This window comes from Aythya fuligula, chromosome 15 (assembly GCF_009819795.1).
Source record: "Aythya fuligula isolate bAytFul2 chromosome 15, bAytFul2.pri, whole genome shotgun sequence".
In the NCBI taxonomy this organism is placed as follows: domain Eukaryota; kingdom Metazoa; phylum Chordata; class Aves; order Anseriformes; family Anatidae; genus Aythya; species Aythya fuligula.
Window position 1 is genome coordinate 1084472 of NC_045573.1, and position 19696 is coordinate 1104167.

The window sequence follows — 19696 nt, forward strand, 5'->3', positions numbered from 1 at the left end:
GCAGCAGTGGAGAGCCGGGGCAGCAAGCTACTCTCTGGCTCAATGTGCAGATATGCAGCACTGGTTTAGGGGCCCACGTTTTTTTCCATCACTGCTCAAGACAGAGCACACTGCAGATGAATAAATGAGATAAAAAAACCCTGCAAACCCATGTCTTTCACTTGGTCTCCCACTCAGGCAAGGGGCACAGGCACCAAACCCGACAGAAAGCTGCAGAAGCCAAGTGCTCCAGACCTCCACGCACGGCAAGCGCAGCCACCCGTCGGGTGCTTGCGTGGTTCAGCACATCACAAACATGGTTAGGGAATTTAAATATTTCATATTCCTGTCTGCTGGGTTCTCAGGGACAACATTAATTCTGTTTCATGTACCCAAAAGTGGCCCACGTCAAACCTTCTTCCTGCACAGTTGGCTAAACTAAGCTAGTGGTAAAATCCTCCGTGTTTTGCTGCTCGTTTCCAAAACCATTTGATCAATAAGAGGGTTTCATGTCCTCTGACTTGATAGGAAGCAGGCATTACTTCTTGCTATCGATCCAGGCCAGTGGGGATTTTCTGCTGTGTTGTGAGCCAGGTGAGCACCTGACTGAGCTTTGTGTGGTGAGGGCAGCCAGAGCAGCACCGTGCCTGCCACGTGTTTTACCTGCATGCAAAGCGGAGCTCTGGGCTCTGGGTAGCAAAGCACTGGAGACATGGGGACAGCTCTGAAAACGTTCTGCTGGACTTTAGAAGTGCAGCCCAAACATCACAGCAGCAACACTGAGGGGTAAGCACCGTGCTTGTGCAGCGCGACCTCCCCATGCCAGCAGCAGTGCAGCCGGGGTACCTGGCACAGCCCCGGCCACGCTCAGGGTCCCCTCACCCTTCCCCGGGAGACATCCTGCCCGTAGCCCAAGCCCAGCACTGCAGGAGGGGCAGCTCAGAGCCCAGGACACACAGCAGCAGCCTCCACACCCCACAGAGCTCTCGTCCCTCAGGGTGGCTTCATCTGAGGCTGTTTGGATGCACACCAATTCTGCTCCAGTCACCATTCCCCAGGGAACCAGGTTTCTCTCCAGCCCTCCTCCTCGTAAGGGATGGCAGGCTTTATATGCGTGGTTCATCTCATTGCTCAGAAAAACTGTCTGATCATGAAGTTATTCACCCAGCCCTGCCAGGAGCGTAATTTAAATAACAATGAGGCTCCATTACAGGCGGCAGGTCTGATCCCAAGGCACAATGACTTCTTCATTAAGCTTTGCCTCCGGGAGGGCTTTCCTCAGAGCCGAGCCCTTCGCTTTTCCCACTTACAGCCACCTCCTGCTGATTGACCCCAGCCAGGTCCTGCAGGAACCCAGCAAATCCTCAGGCCTGCAGCATCCCAAGGTACCCTGCTGTGGGTCCGGGATGCCAGCCTGGGGATGCTCCAAAGCTCGTTTCTTCAGGAATGCCATCAGCTGGATGCCTTAAATCAAGGGAGATGGAAACCCTCAGAGATGTCCCTGTCATGGCCTTGGCCTTCATCCACCCCAGCTTATCCTGGCGCTGCTGCTGGCATGTCCTGAGCATGTAAATCCCTTCTCACAGATACTTCATGAAAAATGAGGTGGCTCTTCCCTGCTTGTTCACTCCAAGTGAACACCGGTCGGCCTTGGCTTAACCCGCTAAGGCTTTGCTCTGCTAATCTGCTCTCTCTCCCTCGAGCAGCTCTGGTCTGGGGTCTCTGGGTTTTTCCAGCTGCTCTGGTCATTTCCCAGCAAAACCAGGTCTGTGATAAAGCACAGATTTCCCTTCTGTGCGGGGTGCGGTTTGCCTTTTCTCACCACTTTTATCACTCATTATTTTCCACCAGAGATTATCCCGGCACAGAGGCAGGGCACGGATGAGAGCTGGGGCTGGGTGCGCCGCACACCCTGCCCCGCTGCCCCCGTGTCCTGCTGCCCCCCGCCCTGTGCTTGCAGCAGCGAGCCCTGGTGCTGTGCAGGGCAGGGGGCTGCGAAGGCAGGTAGAAGCTTTGGGAAGCCCCAGGCTTCCCATCCATGGCCCTTTCTGGTGGGAAAGAAGACAATTTTTGAAACCAGAACAACCTACCTGTGAGTGAATTTCCAGAAATATTTGAAACTTTTTGTCAAAAAAAAAAAAAAAAATCCCCCAGAAAGATCGACTGCTTTACTAATTTAGAAATCAAAAGAATTTTTGAATGGAAAACATTAGCATAAGGTTTTCACTCCTCTCTAGCTAAATGACTCACTTTGGACAGCAGCACCAGGGCTCATTCAGCTGCTTTCAGGTGTCGTTGCCCCGAGCACACCCCAGGCAGCGCACCGGGGGGCTGGGGGGCCACCTGCCCAGCCCCAGGACCCTGCTCTGGCTGCCCACAGCCCCAGCACCGGGCAGGGTAAGTGGCCACAGCTGGGTGGGATTTTTCTGCTGACACCAAGGAAGGTCTGTGCTTCACGAGCAGCCTCTGAACTAGCCACTTTCCCCATTTAAACTATTTTATTTATTTATTGTTTTTAATCTCTGCAATGTCTGCGATATCCAGTTGCTTCCACAAGCCTGGGGCAGTGCTGGGGCCTGAGGACAGCCCCAGATTTGTCACCTGGGCTTTCCCAGCACCCTCCCTGCAGGCTGCTGCTCCTGGAGCAAGCAAAAGGTGGAACCCTTGGCACTGCCAGCTCAGTCTGGACCACGTCCCATTGGGGTCCTGTGCGCTCCTGTATGAACAGACGCTTGGCAGATGAAGGGCCTTCCTGACATTTCTTCCTCTGTTTCATTCGAGGTGGAATCTCCTCCTCTGAAATACTTCTGGACTGTCAGCAGGTATCCGAACATAATTAATTCCTGCTGCTTTCTCAAATGTCCTTGGAAGTCTTATGCCTGACCCACTTCTGATGCATCTGAGTAGCGCCAGTACCTGTCCTCTAAACCTCACTGGCCGTGCAGGAAATGAGCCTTCCCTTTGACACTGTTTGACGTTCTCTCTGGTTTAATGATCAAACAGTAAAAGCCATTGACACAGGCTGTAATTAACAAGCCCGGTGGGAGAAGGAAAGGACAGCGCTGTGTGGCTGGGAGGAACGCCGGGCAGGGCTGTGGATCTGCCCAGAGCTGCGGCTGCAGCCACACGTCCCTGTCCCTGCATCTCCACGAACCCCTTTGCCTGCTGCTCCCTGCACCCAGCTGGGCACAGAACGTGGGAGGTGCAGGGGGACAGCACTCGGTCCCTTGGGGTCCTGTGGGGTGCCGGGTGCCTCATCCCCCCGTGGGCCTGGCCGGTGCCAGCGTGGCCGGAGCAGGGATGCAGCACCCGTTACATAAACGGGCTTGTGCTGCGCTCATCAATGTCACCAAGCCCCACCCCGAGCACTGATATCACCATTCCCATGGCAACAGAAGCGCTGCGAAAAAAAGGAAGAACGGGAGATGAATAAAGGCACGGGGAGGGGGAAGGGAAGGGGCAGCCCAGAGATAGGTTGTGGTGCCCAGGGGGTCCCCAACACCCCGCAGGGGCTGTCCCTGCCAGGCTGGGATGCTCACCGGTGCCAGGACCACCGCTGTGCTGCCCACACGGAGACCCCAGCACGGGTCCCTCTGCACCCCGGGAGGTGCCAGGGGGCCAGGCCAGGCGCCAGCCCTATGGGCCCCCTGGTGTCCCCATGGGATGTGCTTTGGTCTCGGCAGCTCTTGGTGCCTAAAGCCCACACCACGGCCATGCACAGAGCTGCCAGGTCACGCAAGCCCCCAACAAAGGACCAAGGTCGGGGCTGCCTCTCCAGGTCCAGATGTTTTCAAGCCCTTGGGCTGCAGCATGCTGAGCAGGGCTCTGCAGAATGGGCCGTGGAGGAAGAGGAGTTCTCCCAGGCCTGGGGAACCACCCAGACCAGCAGCATCACCACTGCTGGGGCTGGTGGCAGCAACTTCCCTCAGAACCAACAAGGTCTTACCTACTTCAAATGCTCAGAAACCATCTGTCCCCCTTACCTATCCATGACTATATTTTGAGACATTTTCTCCATGCCCAGTTTAGCTGGAAAAACCTTTTTTTATCAAGCATGAGCCCCCCAAATCATCACATCATCCCAGGACCTGTAGCCTGGGGAATAACATCAGGAGAGGGGCAGCAAAGCAGCCAGAGCTGGGACCAGCAAACACCAGCTCCTGGTGGTAACAGCAGGCAGGACAGGCAGGAGAAACCCGTCTACATGAAGGAGGGATTTTGCAGCTCAGCATCCCCTGCCCAACATTCAGGTGTCCTCTTTCTGCAGAGCCTCAGCACGGCCGGGCTGTCAAGGCCCCCCCTCCTGCCCCAGTTTGGCAGGGGACCCCGCAGTGGGGACAAGTGCCCCCACTCTGCTCAGTGCTGCTGTGGCCGCGGTGCTCTTTGCTGTCATTTGTGCCGTGGCTGCGAAGAAGAGGAGACAGGCATGCGAGCACCAAGGTGCCAATTACACTTTCATTAACAGCCGATGTATTTCTTTATCAGCCCTCTGCTTCTCTGTACAATGTTGATCATTTTGATGGAGCATTTGTTTTAATTTCCCAAATGAGGAAGCAATCTTGTAAATATTGTGCAGTAATTAAAATGGCTATTTATTGTGCAGCATTCTGGCTGCTGCCAGCACACAGTCTGATTAGCATTCCCCTTCCTCTGAGCCTTTGCTCCCATCCGTCCTGCTGGCTCTGGCAGCCCCTCTGCCCAAATTCAGGCACCCAGCGACCTGCAGCCAAGCCCACCACCCCGCTCAGTGCCTCTGCACTGATCCTCAAACCAGGAAACCCAGCAGCAGCAAACAGCAACAGAAACTCTTGTTGCTGAAGCAAAACCCATCCCTCAGGTTCTTGCCGGCGGCATTGGGATCAGCCTCTATGGGCAAATCTCTGGGATGGGGCAGATTAAGAACGGTCTGGAGGAGGGGGAAGCCCCTCAGAGCACCAGGAGGCTCAGCTTCACCTCAGGGACACGCCTGGGCACTGTCCCAAGGCTGGGAAATGCTGGTGGCAGGCTCTGTGCTGCCTGCTCCAGGCACAGCCCTTGGGTCGGCACTGGCTGGCACCGTGGTGGCTGCCCTTGGGGAGAACGGTCCTGCAAAGAGCTCTGCAGCCCTGTGTGGGGCTGGGCAGCACAAAACTGCAGCCAGGAGAGAACAGGGGCTGTGCATGGCCAGGGGAATGCTGAAATTTCCCTGCGATGGTTCCAAATCCTCCTCCGGGTCTCCATGGTGACCAGCAGCTGGCTCCCGGCGCTGGGTGCAGGGCTGGGGCTGGCGGGACTGTGCCACCGGGGAGCACAGCGTGTGGGGACGGGCAGGGGGGCAGGGGGACCCCATGGCCTGAGCAGGGGGATCGTGCACCCACCGCTGGTACTCGCATCGATTTCAAGGCCCAGGAGTTACGTGCCTGAACTCGGGCTTCCACCTCTGTCACATTTGCATAAGCACAAATTAGTATCTGAGGCTTTGTCTTTGTGGCTTCTGTTCAATATTTCCTCTCCGCAAACAATCACACTGGCAAAAGCAAAAAAAAAAAAAAACATTACTTGGAAATAAACATCTATCTAAACCCATCTTAAAATACAGCGAGCTGGGCAAAGAACCACCTCGGTGCCAGGGGAAGCGAGGTTGAAGTCCCCATGCAGATGGAGAGGGGCTCGGGGGGAGCACAGGGGCTGGCCCTGCACCGCTGCGCTCGCGTGCGGGGGAGACCCCAGCCCCCGCGCCCCAGGCCCCCTCCTGGGAGGCACGCTGGTACCGGCTCCTCTCCAGGGAGCCCAAGTGGGCTGCGATGACTGAAAGCGAAAAGAAATTAAAGATCAATAAAATGAGGAGTAAAAGCAGAAGCTGGGGGTGGGAAGCAGAGCAGTAACCACCCCCACCCCAGTTCCCTTCCATCTGGGGTCCCTCCTGCACCACCACGGGGTCCCAGAGCAGGGACAGTCGGGGTGGGCCCCCAGAGCAGAGCTGGGGACACCCCCAGCTGCCCAAGGGATGGGTCCCCATGGGGCACCCCCAGCACCCCGGCTGCTGTCCTCTGCTGAAACTGCTGGAGTTTTTCGTGTGGTGATGATGCTCGTAAGTGCTCTTTGCATATGTGGTAATGGTTGGGGAGGTTGCTCTGGCATTTGTGCCTTGGTCTCCTTATGCAGAGCACATGGAGCAGTGCAAGGGCAGCCACCCCACCTCAGGGTGCATCCCTTGGCCCCACGGCACCATCCAAGCACAGCCTGAAGTGAAGGGCATGAGCTCGTCCCTGCGCCCACACCTCTTGGACCCTGCTGATGGCGTGGTTTAAAAGCTTCCCCAGCATATATTTTAGACTCCCACTCCCTTTACCATCGCCTCTCTCCCCGTCTCCTACATGCAGATGCCAGCTCACGCACGGTGCCAGCTCCGCACGTCACTGCCCACCTCCGCTGTCCTCCCCCGCTCTGGTGCCCACACAGCCCCCACCACCCTCATCCCTGGGGCGCCCCAGCCCCATGCCAGCACCCGTGGGGGCTCTCCAGAACCTGGGGCAGTGAGCAGGGAGCTCCCAGGGCTCACACGGAGATGAGAGGCTGGAAGAGACGTGCCAGCCCAAGTGCGAGCTGTCAAGGAAGCCGTGCCAGCCTGGCAGACGCTCTGCCTGCCCCAGCAGCACGCAGGGTGCTGCTGCCCCTGCTCCGGGCATCCCAGGGCAGCTCCCATCCAGGGGCTCCCCTCCAAACGGGCACCTGCCCTGGGTGCAGAGGATCGGGGCTGTGCTGAGCTCCTTGCAGCCTGGGGGGCACGGCCATGCAGAGAGATAGGGCTCATCCAGGGGGGGTGGCTCAGCCCCAGGACACAGCTCCAGCACAGGGATGCAGCCAGGCTGGGCAGGTGGGATGTGAGCGCAGGTGCTCAGCCCCCGGAGAGGAGGTGAGTGCAGAAATTCCCTGTGTTTGGGGTGCTCGTCAGAGCCCCTGCCCTCATTAGCAGACGGGACTGCGATGGGGGAACCCCAGCCCCAGCTGCCGTGTTCATCAGTGACCCTCATTAGCCTGACAAGCAGGGCTGTGGCTGGGGGAGCCCCAGAGCAACCTCACCAGACAGTTTGTTCCTGCAGGGGCGTCTGACCTGACCCCGCTGGCAGCCCCCAGCCTTGCTGCACAGCCCTGGCCTCGGCTCCTGTGTCGGTTTGCAGCAGGAGCTGTGGCATCAGGGTCCCCTGCTCGGAGTGCATCAGCCCCTGCAGCTGGTGCCTTCAGCCCAAGGGACAAAATGAGCTAAAAGAATTAAATCACCTTTTATTTTTAAGGTGGTGATTTTTCCAGCTGTCGGCTGGCAAAGAAAACCTTTACAGAACAGCACAGTGAGAATTCCCAGAAGCTTTCAAGGGGCATGTTCCAAAAAGCATTCATCCATCATAGTCGGCTGCAGCCATGCTCTTGGCATCTTGATGTGCTGCTTCTGCTCAGGGAGGCCGTTATTTTCAGATGAGGCTTTGGGAGAGCACACAAGAAACCCGTAATCCTTCTGAGGGCAGGATCTGAAAAGAAAACATTTGGGGCTCCTCCTTCCTTTGGCTCCAGGGTGAGCGGTGCCAGGCGAGTGGCAGGAGGGGAACAGGGAGGAGGTTGTTCTGCCTGCGAGCGAGAAGCTTGCTGTGCACAGAGCGTGGCTGCGGGAGGTGTGGGGCCAGGAAACTGCGCCCTTGCCACCAAGCTCTGAGCCCTAGCACGGGTGCAGCATCGGTGGCCCGCTGCTGCCCAGCTCCTGCTGCTTTGCAGCCCCTAACCCTGGAATCCCTGTCCCAGGGGCTGCAGCTGTGATGGTGCTGGGCAGGTCTGAGAGCTGGGAAGGAGAAGCTCAGCCAAATTAACCGGCTCATTAACTCTCACATTTGCACGCCACAGCTCAGCTCTTCGCAGCATGATGCCGACCCCAGCGGCCACCTCCCACAGGGCCACCAGCCGGGGCAGGCAGCGGCCCCTGCGTGGGGAGGAGCGGGGGGCAGGTGCAGTCAGGGCTCGGTGTTCATGGTGCTGAGCACAGCTCGAGCCCCTGCGGGGCCAGGCGGGTGGCATGGGCTCACAGCCAGTGGGCACTGTATGCTGACGGCCAGCCTGACCACAGCCGCTCCTCCTACTCGCCCCGCTCTCCCCAGGCTGTCCCCTGCACGCAGGGTGGCACCGGGGAGCCCGGCCGCAGGGACAGAGCTGCTTTCTTCCCCTGGTGAATGATGAACCGGGGTGTTCATCCCGAGTGAAAGAGCTGCAGTGTGAGGGCCTGGAGTGGAGGTGCTGGGTGCCCACAGCCCCACCCTGCCCAGGGCCATCCCCACATACGCCCTGTGACAAATCGCACCCAAACAGCGATGTGAACCCTGGCAGAAAACACTGCTGCCAGCAGCTGAGCAGAGCCACGGAGCCCTCTGGCAGCTCCTCTGGACCAGGCGGTGCCTTGGGCTCCCCTCCATGGCACCAAGGGCCTGGAAGGAGGCAGGCAGGGCCCGGCCGTGCGGCAGATCCACGCGCTGACAAAAACACGGTGCAGGCCTCTGGCCAGGCCTGACGCAAATTTAATTGAATGGGAATGAGATGTGTTTTATGTCCTTAAAGCACATTAAGTGCTCAGAAGTTAATTGGTATTTAATTAGCATAAATTAAGCCCTTTAATGATACTCAGGAAAAAACAACGTGTATTACAGATGCTTTATTAAAAGTCACCCTGACAAATTCAAAATGAATGTGCTGAACACATCACCGGCAAAATGGGGAAGGACACGCGGATGTGCATGGGGCACCCCATCTCCTGCTCCTGGTCTGAGTTTGGGGACCGTGACCGGCAGCACCACCGCCCCAACGGGACTGCGGTCCCCAACTGGGGCACAGCACTGAGCTGGGGCACAGCACCAATTTGGGGTGCAGCACCAAGCCGAGGTAGAGCGTGGCGCCAGCCCCAGCTCCCGCGCAGAGGCAGCTGTAGCTATAAATGTGCTTCCTGCGGGTGCTGCGGGCCGTGCTTCCTCTCGAAAGGGGAAGGTGGTCGCCCTGCCGCTCCCAGGGGCCTGCAGCCTCACTCCGGCAGAGCTCTGCTCCCCAGACAGGGGCTGGGACCGCTCAGGACCCCCGCGGTGCCTCCCCACTGCCCCTCAGCTCCCACACCCCTGGGGAGTCCTGCTGGGGAGGAAGCAGCGGCTCTGCTCCTTGTTTGGTTTGGCATTTTTTGTAGCGTTGCCATGACAACCGTCCCGGTGACATCTTCAGGCTGTTTGTCTCCTGTGGGTTGCATCATTTTCCTTCCTGAACCAGCAGCTGCCTTCGCCCCGGCTCACCTGGGCCCACGCGGCCCCGCGCCGGGTGCGCGTCCCCCTGCCCAGCCCCGCACGCAGACGCACGCGCTGAGTCAAGGATGCTTTCGTTCTGGCATTTCCTCGCCGCAGCCCCTCTACAACCTTGCCCTTTTTAAAAATTGAAAAAATACATCTTGGTGCATGTGCGTGCACATGTGTGGGTCATTTCCTGGGCTGGGAATAAAGCAAGAGAGCTGACAGCAGAGAGGTGGCATTGTGCAGGACTCTGCCAGCCCCACGGGGCCATCAGAAAGCTGGGAATGTCCTTCCTGCCATGCCAGCTGCTGTGACGGCTTTCTGCCTCCCCTTGGAGCAGCCCGTACAGCAGGGTGAGAAGGACGGGCTTCACTCTGGGGCTTCCTGGGGAGCTGGGGGCGGCAGAGGAAGGCGAGCAGGCAGGGCCCTGCACACCGCTCCTGGCAGGGCAGGACACACATCACTGCACCACGGAGACACGGTTCAGCCTGCTTCCTCCTGGCCCTGTCCCACTCTTGCCCTTCTGGCTGCCCTCAGGTCACCCGGCAGCCCCTGCCATGCCCCTCTCCCTCCCCACACTCACTTGCTTTGGGTTACTTTCCTGTTAATTTTCTCCCTCCGTTGCCTGTGTCCCACCCCATCCCAGGGGGGTTTGCCCCCAGGACCACAGATGCTCATTTCTGGATTGGCACCGCACAGAGCCCCGCTGTGGGCAGGGGACACCTGCCCCAGGACAGCGCCTTTCCCCTGGCCAGATGTGGGGCACCTCACAGCAACACTCGTAAGGGCTGGAAAAGCAATAAGCTCTGTGCCCTCAGTCACTTTTCTAAAACTTCCCAATATCACCCTGCCTTCTAGAGACATGCTGAGAAACCTCTAACCCTGTTCAAAGTTACAAAATGAGGAGTGACTAAACCCAGGTACCTTTAGGTGTGCCCTGGGAGTATTTGCAGGAGCACTTGCGTGCTGTTTTATCACCGAGCACAGCCTGCCGAGCCTTCGGGGAAGGGTCACTGCCCACACCCCCATCCCCTGGGAGGCTGCAGTCGCACGATGAGTCAGGGCAGAGCTGCTGCAGGGACGGATCCCAGCCTGACGTAGAGCTGGCTGTGCTGGCTGCTCTCCCTGTGCCCACACAGCTCCATCACGCTCCCCATGCGGACTCCAGCTCGTGGCAGCAGGGCTCCCCTCCTGGCACAGCCCCCTGTCCTCGCCCCCAGCCCCAGGGGCACAGCCACCTGTGCCTTGGGCTCATGCTTTGCCCCCAGCCCTCCTGATGCCGACATATCTCAGAAATTGGACTCTGTCACCAAGCCTCACCTCTCCCGATAATCCTGGCTGCAGCCGGTGCGGGCCCTCCTCCCATCCCCATTTCCCTTTATGCTGTTTTGCTCAGCGTGCCAAGAAACCTCCAAAAACTAAAGCTGGTGTCCTGGCACGCAGCTGGGGGGAGCAGCTCTGTTGTCACAGCCCATGAGCTAACGCAAACGCTGCAGAGCCTGCAACCAGCGCCTGGCTTCAGGCAGCCCTGCTGGCAGCAGGATGGGCAGGGACCGGCTCCCCATGGTGCTCTCTGCAGCAAAAAGCCCAGGATGTGTGTGAGGGAGGGAAGCTAACCACAGCGCAGGCTGGGGAGGGGGCTCCCATGGGCTGGACAGGGAGGGGACACTGCAGGGGACAGCAGGGGTGCTGCAACAGGAGCTGCAGATGTGCTGAAGAAGCAGGAGAGCTTTATGGTGACCTCGCCACATTTGGGGCCAGGCAGCTCCTATCAGGTGCACGTGAAGGCACGCAGCCAGGAGCTTCATCAGGCCTCTTAAATAATAGTCATTAAGAATTTAGAACTCTCTTAGTGCCAGCACTGGTGAGCCGTGCCGCGCTGCTGCTTCACTCAGCTTTTTGCTGCCGCACTGGTGTTACAGCAGGCTCCTTGCTTGGCCACCCACAGCTCCCCCAGCCCGCCCCGGGGAGAAGAGGGGGACCTGGGAGCAGCAGCAGCACAGGGGGACAGAGCCAGGGGATGCCACAGGCGCCCAGACACAGCCCTGGCAGGAGGGACAAGGTGCTCGGTCGGTGCCATGGTGCTGGTGCCAACTGGAGCGTGGCTGTCTCGGCTGCATGCTTGTCCCAACAGCGTGCTCCTGCAGCAGCAGGAGATGCCAGGGTCACTTTCCATGGTGTCTGCAGCATCGAGGGAGCAACCTTCCTGCAGCAGGCTGGTGGGGGAGCCCGGGGGAGGCAGAGGGGCTGAGGGGTTCGCTCTGGGCGTGCTGAGCGTGGCCCACCAGCAGGCAGCACGCACAGTCCTGTGTCTGGCCTCACTTCAGGAACAGGCGGGTCGTCTGGTCACCGATCAGGAGCCTTTGGGGAGGTAAAAGAGAGAAACTCAGGGCTGGCATCTTCCATGCACGCTTGCAACAGCGAAACACAGAGACTGCATCAGCCCAGCCCCACGAGGAGGTGAGGACCGAAGCATCAGACGCACGTGGGGCTGGGAAAGGGCAGACCTCACTCACGCACCTCACCAGCGCGCCGACGAGGAGCCCAGCGAGCATGGGCCCTACCCAGTACACCCAGTGGTAGTCCCAGTAGTTTGCTACCAGAGCTGGCCCGAAGGCTCTGGCAGGGTTCATGCAGGCTCCGGATATGGCACCCCTGAAAGAGAAAGGAAGCGGCTGCTTCACCCGGCCCTGCCCCAGGTCTGCTCACTTCTGCAGGCGAGGGCACAGGGCAGGAGCCGCTGCCCTGCTGCAGCCCTGGGACCAGCCCAGCTCAGGAGCCCTGGGGTGGCCGCACTCTGCGTTCGTTCCTGGTGCTTGCAGCCCACAGGGAAAACCCAGCACAGTGTGAGCGAGGTGCTGAGCCTATTTTGGGGCTTACCCAGAGCCTGGGTTTTACACAGCGAAAGCTCTGCGCTGTGCGTAGGTACGGGAGCCAGGCAGAAGAGACAATAGCGTTTACAGATTAAAGAAAACTGCAACAGATAAATATTTGCACTCGAGGTTTGCGCAGTGTTTAAATAAGAGCTCTGAATCCCGCTAGAGGGGGCACTGCCTTAACTAAACAACCCATTAACATTTGTAATTGCGTGCACTCGTTATCTGATTGCAGTGACATAAGACACAGGCTGCTCGCCCGAAACGCCTGCCCGCGCCGAGACTGAGCTTGGCAGCGGTTCTAACAACCATGAGGACATACAGCGAGCAACGAGCAACAGCTCCAGATAAACTGCTCCTGTTTGCTCAGGGCTTCCAACTGTAAACACTGCCTGGGCGGCAGTTCGTTTTTATCAGGTAATTGGAGAGATTGGTCTGGTGAGAGGGCTCCACGTGCTGGACACGAGCCTCCAGCCTCTCCACCACCTTTTCGGGGTGTTCCCAGGAATTTCCCCCACACCCGTGTCAGCAGGGCCAAATGTCTGATTTGCCAGTGTGGGATCGCCACCCCTGCAGCCTCGGGTCCCCTCCTGGCCCCTGCTCGAGGCACCTTCATCCAGGATCAGACCTGGCTGTGCTCTGCCCAGGGGGCTGCGCCCGCTGCAGGGAGCAGACTCGCGAGCTCACCCCGCCAGGATGTCGACCGTGACCGTGAGGCCGATGCAGAAGGGTGCCAGAGGGGTCTTGGTTTCCTCGTTGACGGCTCCCATGCAGACCGCGAGCACCAGGAACGTGGTCATGACGATCTCTCCCACCAGGACGGAGGGGATCTGCTCATCGGCCACGATGCCGCTGAAGGCTCCTCCGGTGGCGTTGGCGTAGTGCTCGTCCGTCGTCACGGCCTGGGGTGGGGGGAGCCCTGTTTGTGCCCTCCACGCTCCATATTGTGGGCTTTTACAGACATCTGTGCTCACCGTCAGGACAGCGTGGGCGGGCATAGCTCCGGGTTAAAGAGGAGCTAATCTCATCACTTTCCTCCTGAAAGCCAGCCCTAAGCGCCTGGCAAATATAAACTCATTAGAGGAGGCTCTTAGTGTCTCCTGAGATAATGAGCCAGCCACGCTCTCCCAGAGCTTTGCAGTGCACAAACAGCACCACGCTGCTCGGTGCGGACCACCTCAGACTCTGGAAATGGGCAACACCAAATTAAATTAACGTTACAAAATGGTGCAGCAAGCAGAAATGGCAGGCAGACACTGCGTTAAAGTCGCTGAAGCTGCAGAGGTGCCGTGCATTGCTCTGTGCCTGATTAACACGGTATAATGAACCTCTGGGGAACAGCAGCTGTGGGGAATTAATTAGCCGAGCCCCAGAGCGCTGTGCGGAGGCAGCACCCCCACACCTGTGCTGGCACTGCTGGATCCGAGCCCGCAGTGGGAAGCTGGCTGCCCCAGGGTGGAATCAGACCACGGGAGACTTGGGAGGAGAAGCCAGGTGCTCTTGCCCCAAGCACAGATAAGCCCCGCACCCATGCAGCAAGCCCCTGCGATGCTGGGTCGCCTTGTGAAATTCCATGCTCTGAATTACACGGAGAATCGATGCCTGCAGTGCCTCTCACCCTTGCCATCATGTGCACTGCTGCTGGAGACCCCTGGGCCGTGCATCAGCTTGGGGCAGGCAAGGCTGACCCTGGCGGAGCAGGAAGGTGGTCCCTGCACCCCAGCATTTGCCCATGATTAAGGAGACCTCCCCGGTGCCTGTACCTTTGTCAGGCTGGCTCCTATTATCCCTCCGCAGAGCTGGGAGATCCAGTAGGGAATGAGCATCGTGATGTTCAGCCCGCCGACCAGCCAGACGCCCAGGGACACAGCCGGGTTGAAGTGACCTCCGCTGCAAAGGAGAGAGGAGCCTCAGCACGGGGCTCACCCCGAAGCCGGGCTCTGCCTTGCCCCAGCTGCCCATGGGGTCCGGTGCTTGCTGGGAGCTAGAGCCCCAAATGCTTCTTCAGCCCTTCCCATGAGGAGGTGCTGTGCACTCAGGGGAGCAGAATCCGGCCATTTCCCTTCTCTGCAGTCACTCTTTGGAGAAGCAGCATTTCCATACGCAGCCCCCTGCAGGCATAATGTGCTGGCAGGGCAGGAGATGCCCTTGTGTAGTTTGAAGGAAAGGGTTTGGGGCTCTCTCAGGAGACCACCAGGTCCTTCCAGGAGCTGTCACAGGGGAGCTGGGTGCAGAAGGAGCCCTCCTGGCTTTGCAGCACTGCAGGCTGGGGACACACCGAGCCCTGGGCTGCTGCTCTGCTCAGCTGCATGGCACAGCGTGGCAGGGCACTGCCGCCTGCTCTCTGCAACAGCTCCTCTGAGGGCAAGGACTCCCAAAGGAGAGTGACTCCTGCTTGCACCCTCAGGGCACCCATCCCTGCAGCTCTGAGTAACAAGAACAGCAACGGCAGGGCTGGTGCCAGCACTGAGAACCGCTGAACACCCTTCCCCAGGCTGGCAGCCCGTACCCCAGCAGCACTCAGCGTCAGCTCACGCAGCCCAGATCGAAGGCACGGAAAGCAAAGAGCCTGGCTGCTGTTTGCCTTTGCCCTGATACGAATCTCCCTTGCCTGCTGCCGTGACACTTTGCCCCGTGCAGGACACACGTCCTGCAGGAAGCCAGAGGGCAGGGAAGGCGCCGTGCCAGGCTGGGGCTGCGGCCACCTCCTGGCCCCACGGGCACTGCTGCTCTGCTGGGGCTCCCAGCACTCATTTTCTCTGCTCGGAGGGGGACGTGGAGGCACACAGGCAGCCCCAGCCCCAATGCCAAAGGCAGCGGCTGCTGCTGGCAGCGTGTGGCTGAGGGACAGCATGAGCCTTCCCCCTTCCTCACTGGGGTTCAGAAAACAGAGAAATCCACCAGGTGAACAACGATGCCCTGGGGTCTCACGCCTGCCTGGGAGCCCTGCACCCCCCTCAACCTACAGCCACCCCAGCGCTCCTGGCCGAGCCCCCCAGCACCAGGGCAGCGCCGTGCCCAGGGCTCGCCCACGCCGCAGCGAGCCCTCGCCTCCTGACAGGCCCAAATCATTCATCTCAAAGACCACATGCAAGACAAGCTCAGATACCTTTTAATTAAAACAGATTATCACGGGACACGCATTAATGAACGAGTTTCATAACCAATCAGCCCTAATAATAATTGCTGGTAAAGCCGATGAGTCAGAGTGTCTAGGAGCCATAATTACGTCTTATTCTTCAGCTATAATTAAAGACTGATCATATGACAGCAAAAAGTTGTGCTGTTTGAGCCAGGTCCCAGGCAGGAGGGTGTCTGTGAACTGCCCCGGGCAGGGTGGGAGCTGCAGAGTTGCAGAGACTTGTCCAGGAGTGGAGTGGGGCTGGAGCAGCCCCGTCCCAGCAGCATGGATGGGGACAGCCAGTGACACCAGTTACCCTATAACCCACTGCAGGGGCTGCAGCCTGTCCTACTAAGAGCACACGTCCACAGCCAGCAGAGATAATGGCTAGGAGCTGCCCTTCCCATGCTGGTCCCTGTCCCATCGGTGGGGAGCAGAGGGGGAGCCTCGGGGCACCTCTTCATGGCACAGCACTCGGTGCTGTTCCCCTGGCTGCAGTGGGGCTGTGAGGGGGCTGGGGGTGCCCGGGGAGCTGCTGGGCTCCTCTGGGACACGCACCCCCAGCTCCTGTGGTGGCAGTTGCACGAGCTTCACCTTGGGGTGCGATTCCATCCTAAGCAGGTGCTGGTACGACACTGTCCCTTGGCTCGCACACAAGCCTTGATGAGCAAAGCTCCCTAGCCTGGGGGAGGCTTCCCAGCACCTGCACCCAGTGGGGGCAGCCCCCGGAGCCCCCCGTCCCTGAGCTGCAAGGATCTGGCTGGGAAACACAGAGAGAAGGGAGCGAAATTCCGCAGGGACCATTTCAGCTTCTCCATTCAGGATAAAGCTCTATCTTGGAGTCAAACTACACCTTTTTCTATGAGCAGGTTTGTCTAAATGTTGCTTTAGAGGAATGAAAACCATTTGTAAATGTAATACAGGTATTTCACCTGAAAATACCCAGGGGAATAGCATACTTGGGTCAAAATGCTTCATTCTGACATCCTTTTAAAAGGAAATGCCTAAGCTTTCCCAAGAGATACTTTTGATTCAGCTTTCTCTTTTTTTTATTATCTGTTAAGAAGGGCTAAAACCAAAACGTTGCAACCAGAAGCCAAACCACCTCCCCCAGACCCCAGGCATTAAACCACCACCCACCACCCGAACAGTCATTGCTGTTAACCAGGGGGCACGATGGAAGCGGGCATCTCCCTCTGCCCACATGAGGGGTCCCAGCGGGTGCAGCAGCAGGAGGACCCCAGCCCCTTACCTGATGTTCCCCAGGACGGCGATGGTGAGCCCCAGGGCCAGCCCGTGGGCCAGGGCGGGCTGCAGCCGCCCCGTGCCGCCGGCATCCTCCACCACGGAGAGGCAGCCGATGAAGATGAAGAGCGCGCTGCCCACCAGCTCGGCCACACAGGGCTGGACGTAGCGCTCGTACCAGTGGGGTTTCGCACGCTGCTGCTTGCTGTCGACGTCCACCATCACCTCCTTCATGGAGGAGCAACTGCTCTCGGCAGCAGCCATGAGGGGAGCTGGAAGAAAGCAGGCAGAGTCCTGGTGGCAGCCGGTCCCTCGGGCACAATCGGGGACCTGCCCAGGGACTGGAGAACCCGGCTGCCCACGTGGGTCCTCGAGGGGCAGCGCGTGCTGGAAGCACCAGACTCTGCTCCTCGGGCGTGCCGGGCACAGCCGAGGGGAGATAGAGGCTGCTGGCACTGGTGCTGAGCAAGGCTTCCACACTGGGTCAGTGCAAAAAGCCCGGAGGGAGGAGATGCCCGCGTTGCCCCCAGGGGACACTCACCCTGCGAGAGCTCGAAGCTGGGAGTGCCGGACGCCAGCACAGCCCTGGTGGGGTGCCGGGGGAGCACCGTGCTGTCCGAGCTGCTGGAAGGTTCCCCGTGCCCTGAATGGGGAGGCAGTGGCTGGGAGGCTCTAAAAAACGGATTGGATTTGCATTGTTAAAAAAAAAAAAGAGGGGGCAATAAAAGCTGATAGGCCAGCCCCCAGGAATATAAAACCTCTTTATCACAGTCATTCCTCGGTTCAAGGTTTTACTTTTTTTTTTTTTTTTTTTTTTTCTTCACAAGGTGGTTTGTTTTTCTTTTCAGTTTTGTTTTGTTTATTTTGTTGTTGTCATCATCGGTCTAGGGTTTTCTGCCAACATGCAGGATGCAATTCCTCCCATGGTGTGAGCTGTAGGTAGCCAAAATGCTAGCACCTGTTTGAAGACCAGCTGGCTTGCTTTCCTGGGCAGCCTGCAGAAGGTAGTACGTGTGAGAAGCCCACAACACTGCCTGCACAGGGGCATGCATGGGTCCAAGAGTTCCCCGAGAAATTGAGAGAAAGCCTTTCCTTTCCTTTGCTCACCAAGCACTTGAAGCCCATGCTCCTTGCCAGGGCACCCCCTTCAAAAACCACCCCATGTCATTATGCTGCTGGTCATATGGCACTGGCTCTGCGTTACTGCGTTAACACCAAAGGGCTTTAAAACCTTAAAGACAGCATTGGCACAGACAGACCTTGATGGCAAGGGTGTCCAGCGATCCACCGGCAGCTTCAGAAGCTGACTTTGATCCTATACCAACTCCCTTACACCTCCCCACTGCATAAAGGATCGCTGCACAGAAATCCTGACCCAAGCCCCAGGGGAGGGCACGGAGATGCCACCAGCACACGAGATGGGGACCAGGAGGCTGCAGCCTGGCAGGAGACCCAGGGGACACCACGCTGCTTCCAGGGGCAGAGCAGGCACAGCCCTGCTGGCACGAGGGCTCGGGGCTATGCAGTCATCCTGCATCAAACAGCGAGGACACATCCATCATCCGAACAGGGCTGGATGCTGACCACCAACCAAAAGACAAGCGCTGGGGCTTTTCACCTCCTTGAGCAATCGCTTGCAGTGGTTCATGTTTGTGGTGGGTAATTAAGGATTGGGGTTTACTGGTATTTTTTCTCTTGTAAGCAAGGGTAAAGAACGCCGCAGATGTTTTATGATGTTTTCACAAGACGCTGCGGATAGGAAGGAAATTTCCACTTGCCTGTCTCACAGGGGGCTGCTGCTGGCCATGCGCAGACACAGGCCAAGCCAGAGGGAAGAGGGAATCCCACTTCAGGGACCTCTGTCAGCTCGCTTCCCTTTCTGAGATTGTTTCCTGCAGACAAAAACTCTTGGCCAGAGGTTATAGAAGTCGATGGAACATTGAAAGTCAGTCATGGGGCTGGCTGCTCTTCGGGCTCCTCTTTGACCCATAACACAGGACAGTGCTTGGTTCGATGCCCTCAGCTGCCAAGCACTGAGCTCGAGCAGGCTCCCAGCAGGTTCACCGAGCCCCAGCACCGTGCCTCACAGCGCAGCCAGGTGGGAGTTTCACCGAGAGGGGTTTTAACTCGGGCAAAAGGAAGCAGACCAGCTCTATTTTTCAGGGTGCTCATGAGAGCTGCAGCACACACCCAGATCCCACCCGGCACTCCTTACAGCACCTTAACAAAGACCTGGCATCGTGGCATCGCACAGCACCTGGCAGCAGAGCGGGACCAGCACCACGAGGCTGCTCCCCGGCTGCTGCCTCTTGCAGCACCAAACCCTCCCGCCCCGACAGGGGCTGTAAAGGCTTCGGCAGCATTGTCCCAGGGGAGCAGTGGCTTCAGAGCACTGGAAGGTCACAATCCAAAAGTGAAGATTAACTCAGCGTCCTTGGCTTTTAAACATTTACCATTATTGTTTGGGGAGCAGGGATGTTTGGCTGAGCCTTCGGGAGGAAATGCTCGGCATTCAGACAACAAAGGAATCATTTTTTACTAAGCACAGGACTGAAACAGAACAGAGCAGAAGCACAATATTGAGGGATTTTTTGGCCTCTTGGTGCAAGTTTCAGACGAACAGCTCCATGCAACATGCCAGCCAGAGCTGCCTAGGCAGCCTGTACCTGCCATGTGGGACTGAGAGACTGCCAGAGCAAACTGGCTCCAGAAATTTCAGCGCCGTGCAAAATCCTGACTGATTTAGTTTGGGAAGATTAGGGCAAGGAAAAAAAATCTGCAGGGCCACAGCTGATGTGCTGTGATCAAAACAGTTCAATTTGGAGTGTTGTGCCTTCTCCCTGGACTCCAGGGAATGCTGCTGTGCTTTCATCTCTCCATCTCAGGGTAAAGATGGGTCCAAGGGAAAATAACCCTCCCTGTTTGTAATTCAAGTTAACCTTAAAAACAGAGACAAAAACAACATGATGAAAACAGTGTCGATTTCTTCAGCACCTGTCAGCTGCAGCTCCTGAAGTGCTCTGGAGTGCACAAATCCTCGGTGTGCCTCCTGCCAGTGCATGAGCCTGGCACTGGCTTGGCTCCGCGCCGTGCCCCGTGCAGCCCCAGGCAGCAGCACCCGGCGCAGGTCGGCTGTGGGGTGCATGAAGCCTTCGGCCCTGCAACACTGCAGTGCCAGGATGGCACCT

General features: G+C 58.2%; 1 protein-coding gene across 1 annotated transcript; it reads right to left on the reverse strand.

Annotated features, from left to right (window-relative positions):
- Nucleotides 1–11584: 11584 nt before the first annotated feature.
- AQP8 (aquaporin 8) lies at nt 11585–16772 on the reverse strand. Its single transcript, XM_032197732.1, has 5 exons — nt 16516–16772; nt 13906–14032; nt 12830–13044; nt 11787–11921; nt 11585–11627 (listed from the first exon to the last, which is right to left on the reverse strand). The coding sequence occupies exons 1-5, from the start codon at nt 16770–16772 to the stop codon at nt 11585–11587; spliced, it is 777 nt and encodes a 258-aa protein (XP_032053623.1).
- Between the last annotated feature and the right edge of the window lie 2924 nt (nt 16773–19696).

Bases quoted from the DNA above. Each gene is read 5' to 3' on its own strand.
- AQP8 (XM_032197732.1), bottom strand. From the start codon at position 16,772: ATGGCTGCTGCCGAGAGCAGTTGCTCCTCCATGAAGGAGGTGATGGTG. The intron at 14,033-16,515 runs GTAAGGGGCTGG...TCTCCTTTGCAG, and splicing joins GCCGTCCTGGGGAACATCAG to CGGAGGTCACTTCAACCCGG. The intron at 13,045-13,905 runs GTACAGGCACCG...CCCCCACCCCAG, and splicing joins TAGGAGCCAGCCTGACAAAG to GCCGTGACGACGGACGAGCA.